This window comes from Petromyzon marinus, chromosome 25 (genome assembly GCF_048934315.1).
Source record: "Petromyzon marinus isolate PM22_M1 ecotype Great Lakes invasive population chromosome 25, UKy_Petmar_22M1.pri1.0, whole genome shotgun sequence".
NCBI classification, from domain to species: Eukaryota; Metazoa; Chordata; class Hyperoartia; order Petromyzontiformes; family Petromyzontidae; genus Petromyzon; species Petromyzon marinus.
In genome coordinates this window covers 20,196,467-20,206,782 of record NC_133691.1, presented here as the reverse complement: position 1 = coordinate 20,206,782, position 10,316 = coordinate 20,196,467, and the positions used below count along the sequence as shown (strand labels likewise).

The following is a 10,316-nucleotide window of genomic DNA, read 5'->3' as shown; positions in this document are numbered from 1 at the left end:
CAGCGCTGTCCTACCAGACAGTCTCGCTCCCTTCACCTGATGAAGGCCGCTTGTGTTGTGGCCGAAACGTCGTGAGAATATTATTATTTTATTCTCATTCTACGTGACTTTACCGAAAGAACCAAAGAAGATTGTGGAGGCAGTCAGCCATGTTACGTGGGGAAGTGAACATTGTGGAGGCAGTCAGCCATGTTACGTGGGGAAGTGAACACTGTGGAGGTAGTCAGCCATGTTACGTGGGGAAGTGAACACTGGAGGCAGTCAGCCATGTTACGTGGGGAAGTCAACACTGTGGAGGCACAGTCAGCCATGTTACGTGGGGAAGCGAACACCGTGGAGACAGTCAGCCATGTTACGTGGGGAAGTAAACACCGTGGAGACAGAGTCAGCCATGTTATGTGGGGAAGTCAACGACGTGGATGAACATTCCGCCATGTTACGTCGGGAAGTGAACAACGTGGACACAGTCGGCGACGTTCCAAATACAGACTGTTGGGGCAAGTGCTGTTAGCGAGTGGCAGCACCGATTAAGATCGGCACTGTGGCACACGACGGGGTGGTTGGCCAACACCACGCCCGGCCGCCTTTGTCTCCCCCAGTGGCGATGTTTACTACACACCGCACACCAGGTACTCATTTGAGGCTGAGTCGACCTAGGGGGAAGGGGGGCCCAGGACCGGTTCAGATAATCGCCATCGCCGGTGTTTGTTGGCCGTGAGCGGGATTCGAACTCGTGTAGTCGGGGTTCGTAGGGCAGTGCGCTAACTGCTGCGCCACCGCTCCCCCCACCACACACGCGCACAGCAGCTCCAGAGAGCGACTTTTGGGTCAGAGGTAGCCACATTGCACTGGGGCCGTCCATAAATGACGTCACGCACCTAGGGGGGGGCGGGGGGGGTCAGACATTTGTGACGATGTGTGACGATGGGGGGGGGGGGGGGTTGAAAAATGTGACGTCACCTCAAAATGCGCAACTTTAAATAAATATAGACGACACGTTCTACTTAATTAAATAGACTTTTTAATAAATGTTTTCTCCTACAACATCAGAGTGCAGCGCCACATTAAATACGCACTACAATGACAATAGTTTAAAGCGATTTGAAGCATGTTTTATATGTTTGGGGAGGGGCGGGGCACAGCTCTGTGACGTCATATTTGATGGGGAGGGGTCTGACTTTTGTGACGCCGCGTGACGATGGGGGGGGGGGGTCAAAAATCGCGTGACGTCATTTATGGACGGCCCCTTTGGCACCGTGCGTCGCTGAATCATTGCTCATCGGAGTGTCAGCTGTATGACAACGCGACGTGGCACACAGTGCCAACTTACACCTGTCAACCCCTAACCATTGCCTCTCTTATTACAGACCAATTCAGACCTTATTGGTCACCCCGTGCCCCTTACAAATCTCAACGTTCATCCTACAAAGTCCCATCACAAGGGGAAAAACACAAAACATTGTTTGCCCGTTATAAAACGGCTGTAGTAAGCCGTATGGACCTGAAAAATCAATTTCCCTGTACACGAATACGGAAATTGAAAGGCATTTTATTACAAAAAACAAACATCATTAAAATTCACACAAACACTATAGTATTATAGTAGTTCGAAAATTAGACTGTGGAAAATAGTCATGTGTAATGATGAAAAATACTTGAAGATAACATTTATCATTATCTTATTGCAATATATGAACGTGTAATGGCAAATTAAAACGATGCGATACAATTTGACAATCCTTTACCGCGATACACTTAATCCAATGAAGTTGAATGTAAACGCTGAAACACGTAAATATTACTGAACATAGCGTGGATAGAAGAAACTGATTTAACTAAATAACCACACAATTAAAACATCAATGAAGCAGGTTGTTGGAATGGATGCTCCAGGCGCCACTCTACGCGTGAGTGGTGCCAGTGGACTGAGAGGCCGTGCCAGGAGTCGCTGTCGCTGGCTGCTCAATGACCACCACCCTCTCGGCCGCTGCAGGGAGGGCGCGGCGCTGAGCCTTGAACTTCAGCTTCCCGTCTTCAGTCAAGCAGCAGCTCACGCTCTGCGGGTCCACGTCCCTGGGCAGCTGCGTCTCCCTGTGGAACTCCTGGCAGCTGTGGCTGTAGCTGCCGCTGCTGACTTCTCCGCTCTTCACCTCGCGCCGTCCGGCCACCACCAGCTTGTCTCCAGACACCTTCACGGCCAGGTCCTGTGGGGAGAAGTCCTGCACGTCCAGGGACGCGACAAACCCGCCTCCTTGCTCCTGTGGATCTTCAATCTGGAACCCACTGCTCACGGCCGGCTGCTGCAGCAGTGCGTCTCCGAGGCTGCCCGGAGCCCGCGTGTGGCTGCTGAGCTGATCGACTCCACGGAAGATTCTCTCCATCCTCTCGATCTCGCTCCTCATGTCTCGCTGCAGCTGCTGGAAGAGACTTTCACCGCGGGGGTTCCAGACCGGCCAGCCTGGCCAGACGCTCCTCTCCATCACGTGCATCGCAGGGAAGTAAACACTCAGGGCCATGCTTGTTGATGTGCTTCACAGTGAGGCTCGCTTCAGCTGTGAGCGCTGCTCCCTCCTCCGCCGATGTTCTGCCAGTGCAGCTACAGGAGCTGTGTGGGGGCTACCGTCCCCCGCCATCACTGAATTGTCGGGGCCGCTGCTCACCGACTCCCCCATTCCACTCACACCGCTACCCCCCGGCTGCTCCTTCAGGTCCAGACTAACGACCCCTAACGTCTCGCCCCCCTGTACCTCTGCCTGGGATGTAGACCGCGTTTACATAGTTTAATTATCGGCTCGTACGCTCCGCGCTTGCGATGCGTTACACTGTGCAAAGGCGGGGTGGGGCTGTAAGCGCGCTCACCAGTAAATCTCCGTCCCGCCCGTAAACAAACAGGCGCGGCGCGTGTTTCCCTCCCACCCGCGCTCCACGTGTGCCGACAATAACAAACACGCCCCTACCCTCTGCCCCTAAACAGACCAATCGCACACGAAGGGGTTGGAGCCGGGGGACGGGCGGGCAGGGTTTCTGCCGTGCGCGCCGCTGATTGGGGACGCTCGCTTGGCTCTGAGTTAAAGGTCCCGCTCAAACAGTCGCGCGAATACGCGCACGCTCGGCGCTCTAACTCGCTATCTCGCGACCAGACCCGTGTGCGGGTGCGTGACCGCGGCACCGCCACCCAGGTACGCGATCGCTAAGCACTATGGTGGGCAATCGTGCGGGCACGTAAACACCACCCGCTTCGTCTCGAGGTGCACAGCCGCGCATACACGTAGACACCCAGCGCACACTGCCCTCCACTTCACGCTCCCAAAAGACCACGCAACACAGTTGTTTTTCCCCCCACTAGCGAATTTTATTTACCTGTGATGGTATGGTCAGTGGACGCTAACCTATCCCTCGGAGGTCTACGAGTCGATTTCCCCTACCGCTCGCCCCGCTCTCTATCCTGGATGTAAAACGGCTGAACTTACGCCTCTCTCACTCGTACTTACTTCTCCCCGATGTACTGACCGCTGTGAGGGAATGGGACCGCGATGATCTTGAACCAGAAGAACCCCCCTGCTACCCCGATCCCCTCCCTTTTTATCCTACCTACAACAAAGGAATTTTTGCTCTTTCCGACCCTTGGCCTCCCGTCCAATCAGGGGCTCGGATTCTCCCCCCCTTTCGATGTCCGGATCCCAGCTCAGATGACGTCGCCGCAGTGATCTCACCGACGTCCGCTCTCTGTTCTCCCGCTACCAGTCCACTGACCCGTGCATGTGTGAGGCTCCACTCGCGGTGGTTCGATGGCCCTTGCCGCGACCATGCAACTTTAATATCAGGTCGCGGCGCCGCAGTGCATGTCAGCTACAGGGGGGAGGATCGCCCAATTTCCCGGCCGCAGGAAACCATGAAGTTCGATCCCACTAGGGACTTCTGGACAAAAACCTATCAGCCGGGTGACCTCCCCTCCTGGCTCTACGTGGGGCGTGTGTACGTTCGTGTGTGGGGGGGGGGGGTGAGGGTGCGCAGCGTCGGCGTCGACATCCCCCGGTGGCGGCTTTGCAGCGGTGGCCACGACCTCGGCAGAGTGGCCCTGCTGCAGCGGCCTCACGACTGTGCAGGGGCCAAAACGCGGACGTCTGAGAAGGCACCGGCCCCGGGAGAGTGGCGGGAAATCCGCGGCATAGGTGATGGCGCCGCGGTAGCGGGCGCGGTTCCGCTGGAGCGGCTCCGCTGCGGCGGCACCACAGCTGCTTTTATAGCCCTGGCAGTAGCTACGAGCAGATGCCAGGGGCAGCCAGAAGCGTCCAGAATGACGCAGCTGCTCCCAGCGGCTTCCTCCATCCGCACAGAATCTAGAGCGTCACTCGTGTCTCAGATGTGAATAATTAGTATTGTATTACAATTCTATAAACAATACAGTGTTGTAGTGTATCACGTGGTGATGTTCCATTGCACAGCCACGTGCGGAATGCTATAATGACGAAAGAGCCGTGGAAAGCTCTGACATCACGGTGACGTCATGGCCCGGTGACGTCACGGCAGAGGCCAGAGTGGAGTTGGCTGCTGCAGAGGCAACCACCTCGCCCCACGCTGCTCCTCCACTTCGAGGTCTTCAGAGAACTTCGCCACCACCACCATGGCGATCTTCACGGCTGTCCTCACTGTGGTTCTGCTGCTCACGCAGCCGATGGTGGAACTCCTCGGAGGATCTCGGCGTGGGGGTTCGGACATCCACGGCTCCAACACCACCACCACCACGATCAACTACTCGGGACTCATGAAGAACGTCTCTGCACCAGCAGGGGTCGCCACCTGGGGACCGATGTTCACTAGCGGCCACGCAGATGGACAAGAGAGGGACGGCCCAGCCTGGCCCCACGGGATGTCCTGGCTCATGCACAGCGCGCCGACTCCTCTCCTGCACGCTGCGGGTCAGCTGTGCAGTAGCCACAGTGAGGACATTGTGGACAGCGTGCTCCCTGCCCTACTGCAGGCTATGGGTGAGCTGAGCAGCAGCTGCCAGGCCATAGTGGACAGCATGCTCCCTGCTCTGCTCCACGTTGTGGGTCAGCTGTACAGCGGCTGCAAGGAGGCCATCAGCTCCACCGTGCCGCTGAACACCCTGCACATCGCCGTGCATCTCTGGCGTTTCATACGTCGCCAAGTGAGTGAGCAACATCCATCATCATCACCACCATCAGCCATCAGCCATGGTCAATCCACTAGTGGGTAGAGACCTCCACGAGCCGTCGCCACCTCCCACGATGCCGCTGTGCAGTAATCCACCCAGCACCTGCACGTGGATCGATTTCATTGCTTCATCTCCCCACTGGGCACCCTCTCGGATGACCCCCTCGCAGCCCGTCGGCATCACTCGCCCCCTTCACACCTCCACCGATCCCCCTCAACTCCACTCACGGTGTCTTCAACAGCCTGGTTGGGCACTGGAACAGTATCCCGAACAGTGCCGGATTAAGCTCGTGCGGGTCCTGTAGCTTATATTATAAAGGTGCCCAAAATAATGAAAAAACACAATTATTGAAACACGAAGTTTTTAACTTGCATAGTAAAGTAATTGTAATTTTACTATAGTAATAGAGCAAGTACAGAATCACTGAACCGGGATTTATAGCGTGAGATCATTTACCACGGGGCCCTTGAAAGTGCGGGGCCCACAGCTAATGATTATTTTGTTCCGAGGATAATCCGGCACTGATCACGGATTGAGTATGAGGAGCAGTGATGAGATTTAAAGTATTTTTTTACATGTTATTAAAATGTTATGTTTAGTAGAAAATATAATGCTGTTTGTCTCTTAGCTGTGATTCTTAAAAACACTGTTGTTACTCAATGGTCTTTCGGTAAAGTCACGTAGAAAGAAAATAAAATAAATAATAGAATACGACGTTTCGATTGCAACCCAAGCAGTCGTCATCAGGTGAAACTAAATTTGAGAGAGAGACCAAACACAGACAGGGAGACACAAAGATCCCCCGTATAGCCTGAACAGACTGTAGGGGCAAGTGCTGTTAGCGAGCACCTATGAAGACCGGAACAGTACACGAGGGGGTGGGTGGCCAGCACCACGCCCGACCGCCTTTGTCTCCCTAGTGGCGATGTTTACACACCGCACCAGGTACTCATTTGAGGCTGAGTAGACCTAGGGGAGGCCCGGGACCGGTTCCTGGAAATCAATGTGACTTCTGCTGTTGCCTTTGAGAGATCAGTTCAGATATGCGTGGCTTCACCTTGGCAAGTGCCACTCTCATGTAATTTTCACAGCAAAGTCTGTTCCTTTTCTTCGTTTTTATGTCCAGCATCCTCGAAAAGGATTGCTCACAAAGATATGTTGTAACAAATGGTATAAAAAAATCCAGGGCTTTCTTAGCAATAACTGGATACTTGTTCATTTGTCGACACCAAAACGTTGAGAGCGTTGTTGTTCTGAAGAGTTGCTTTTGAACCTGGCTCTGCTGAATTTCAATTATTTCGTCGAGGAATTCATCATTGACATCTGCTGTTTCAACAGCAAACGTGAACGGCTGTCTCACCCATGCTGGATATGACTCTCTTGTAGGGAAATATCCGTCGAGAGACTTTGCAAGCTCATCTAAGTGCGTGGCAATTGTTTGCTTCAGTTCCGTGGATACAGAAATATCTCCGATTCCAGACACATCTTCGATCTTACTTGCACAGTCGTCCAGAAGCGGGAAGTTTGCGAAGTTATTGTTCTCTGTTCGTCGTTTCCATAACGGTAGCTTTTTTTGAAAAGCCTTCAGGTGTTCTTCCGCTTCCATGATATTGACTCCACCACCCTGCATCTGCTGATTGAGATGATTGAGAGCTGCGAATATATCAGCCATGTATGCTAAAATGAGAATGAACTCAGGATTTTTGAAGCAATCTGCATGGCAGTGTTGGTGCTCTTGCAAAAACAGGGCTAATTCCACACGCATGGCAAAAACACGATTCAGCACCTGTCCCCGGGATAACCACCGAATATTAGAATGGAGCAGAAGTACCTCAAATTCAGAGCCCATTTCTTTACACAGCTCACTGAAGATGCGGTGCCTCAGAGCACTTTTTCGCACATAGTTCACACATTCCACCACAGTTTTTAATACTTCTGCCATTTTTGGAGGTAAGGTTTTTGTTGCCAACGCATGCCTGTGCAGAATACAATGCGTCACAATGATGTGTGGTGCATCGGCCTTTACTAGCGCACCAAAACCAGACTTTCTTCCCAGCATGACTGGAGCTCCGTCCGTACAAACTGCAGAAACCATATCCCATGAAAGATTGTTGTCTCTGAAGAAGTCATCCACAAGCTTCTTCACATCGGCTGCCTTCGTTGTTGTTGTAAGAGGCTTACAAAATAAAAACTCTTCTTTTATCATGTCGTCTTTCACATAGCGTACAAAAACAGCAAGCTGGCTTAGATCAGAAACGTCTGTGGTTTCGTCGAGTTGAAGGCTGAATTTTGCCGGGCTTGAAATCAGATCCGCGACTACTTGAGCCAAGATGTCTTTACTCATGTCTTCTATTCTGTCACTGACGGTGTCATTTGAAAGGGGAATTTGGGATAATTTACCTTCGGCCGCTGTTCCGAGTATCAGATTCGCCATCTTTAATGCAGCTGGTTTCACAAGTGTTTCACCAATGGTGTGTGGCTTGCCCTGCTTTGCGATCAGGTAAGCAACTTCGTACGATGCTGTCAGGATCGGTTTGTTAACAGGTACAAATCCAAGAGCAGGCAGAGTGGCCCTTTCATCGAATCTGGCTCTCTTCACCCTGAATTCAGCAAGTGTTGTGTTCTTGTATTCCCCGTCTCCATGCAGCTTCAAGAAGTGTTCCTTTAGTTTTGCCGGTGCAAGACTAGAGTTGCTCAACTTGGCGTTGCAAATCATGCAGATAGGACGCTCACTCCCATCACGTTCCGTGATACATGAGAATCCATGTTGTACATATTCGTCCGACCACTTTCTTCTTTTGCCCGACATAGTTAGTATGGATAAAATATTAAAGAAATCACACGACGTACGACAACAACAGTCACACGTTGAGTACTGAGTACGCACTAAATTCCCCGCAGTGCTGATTGGCCAAGCAGTGTAGCATGATCATCTGCAGCCAGTGATGGCCAAGCGGGCCGTGTGTGTCATCACAAATTTACACAATAATTCAAGTGTGTCCGGACCTCCGTGGCGGGGTCTCTGCCGAACCCCTGAGATCGACTCACCGAACCCCTGGGGTTCGATCGAACCCAGGTTAAGAACCACTGCGTACAACTCAAAAACAGCGCACGATCAGAGTATTGAGGGCTCGGGGTGAGTATTAACATTATGAGACCTCCTTTGCCAGAAACAAGATATAGGAATAGGTTTTACCCTTTTAACTGGCACAAAAACTGACACCTTTATTCAAGGCATCATGTTTGCAATGACCACAACACAGGCAGTCAAAATGCAAACAAAAAAGACAACTCTGATAATAATATGCACTGTCCTTGAATTTGATTGGTCCACACCCGAAACAGCTTTTCTTAGATCCTAGTCTCCATTGGTGTTGGACCAGAAGACGCCAAAAGGCGTACAACTCAAAAACAGCGCACTATCAGAGTATTGAGGGCTTGGGGTGAGTATTAACATTATGAGACCTCCTTTGCCAGAAACAAGATATAGGAATAGGTTTTACCCTTTTTAACTGGCACAAAAACTGACACCTTTATTCAAGGCATCATGTTTGCAATGACCACAACACAAGCAGTCAAAATGCAAACAAAAAAGACAACTCTGATAATAATATGTACTGTCCTTGAATTTGATTGGTCCACACCCGAAACAGCTTTTTTTAGAGCTTAGTCTCCATTGGTGTTGGACCAGAAGACGCCAAAAGGCGTACAACTCAAAAACAGCGCACTATCAGAGTATTGAGGGCTCGGGGTGAGCATTAACATTATAAGCACTTTGCTCTGCCCTGATACGCCTCTCTTAATCATTTTCATTCCTCTTCCCATTCAACAACCGCCCTACGTGTCAATGCACTTCTGTGTTTTCAAGGCTGTGTCCCTGTTCTTTTTGCGTTCAGTTTGTCATTCCCCCGCACCTCCAATTAAAGCATGGTTGGCTGCGTACGGTGCGAAAGAAGTTCACCATGCAAACATACGCTGCGTTGAAAAATTATTCTACTGACTGCAGACCAATCCTGGACAGATTTCTCAATACTAGTGCAATATCGAGGGTACAGATCAATGCCACCTGAACACAGATGCTAATTCCCGGACGGGTGGCAACTCTAGCCATGCCCATGCAAACATACACAACATCTTGACCATGAATCGCCTATGCGGCAGATTAAATGTCAAGCATTTAACATTGAATTCCGATCTACTTTTGTTCGTTTTGATTTATTTTGGCGCAGTTTCAAGTAAGTATTTTTGATAAAATTATTGTATTGTCATTTACTGTATAATTATGATAATAGACCACGCACTGAGACATTGCCCAGGAATGGTCTACAATCGAAAAGGTGGCAACCCCATAGCACACCCTAACGTGTTCCAGTGTTAACACATCGTATATTTGTATTTTGAACTTCTTTCGCACCGTACGTAGCCCACCGTACGTAGCCCACCACGATGCCGCTGGGCAGTAATCCACCCAGCACCTGCACGTGGAGCGATTTCATTGCTTCATCTCCCCACTGGGCACCCTCTCGGATGACCCCCTCGCAGCCCGTCGGCATCACTCGCCCCCTTCACACCTCCACCGATCCCCCTCAACTCCACTCACGGTGTCTTCAACAGCCTGGTTGGGCACTGGAACAGTATCCCGGACAGTGCCGGATTAAGCTCGTGCGGGTCCTGTAGCTTATATTATAAAGGTGCCCAGAATAAATAAAAAAACACAATTATAAAACACGAAGTTTTTAACTTGCATAGTAAAGTAATTGTAATTTTACTATAGTAATAGAGAAAGTACAGAATCACTGAACCGGGATTTATAGCGTGAGATCATTTAGCACGGGGCCCTTGAAAGTGCGGGGCCCACAGCTAATGATTATTTTGTTCCGAGGATAATCCGGCACTGATCACGGATTGAGTATGAGGAGCAGTGATGAGATTTAAAGTAATTTTTTACATGTTATTAAAATGTTATGTTTAATAGAAAATATAATGTTGTTTGTCTCTTAGCTGTGATTCGTAAAAACACTGTTGTTACTCAATGGTCTTTCGGTAAAGTCACGTAGAAAGAAAATAAAAAAAATAGAATACGACGTTTCGATTGCAACCCAAGCAGTCGTCATCAGGTGAAACTAAATTTGAGAGA

The 10,316-nt window shown here is 50.5% G+C and overlaps 1 protein-coding gene across 1 annotated transcript in view; it reads left to right on the top strand.

Annotated features, from left to right (window-relative positions):
• The first annotated feature begins 391 nt into the window (after nt 1-391).
• LOC142929097 (uncharacterized) overlaps nt 392-10,316 on the top strand; it is a 43,548-nt gene continuing 33,623 nt past the window's right edge. The window contains exons 1-2 of the mRNA XM_076069549.1: nt 392-466; nt 5,002-5,152. Coding sequence (XP_075925664.1) covers nt 392-466; nt 5,002-5,152 — 226 coding nt within the window. The remainder of the gene's footprint in view (nt 467-5,001; nt 5,153-10,316) is intronic.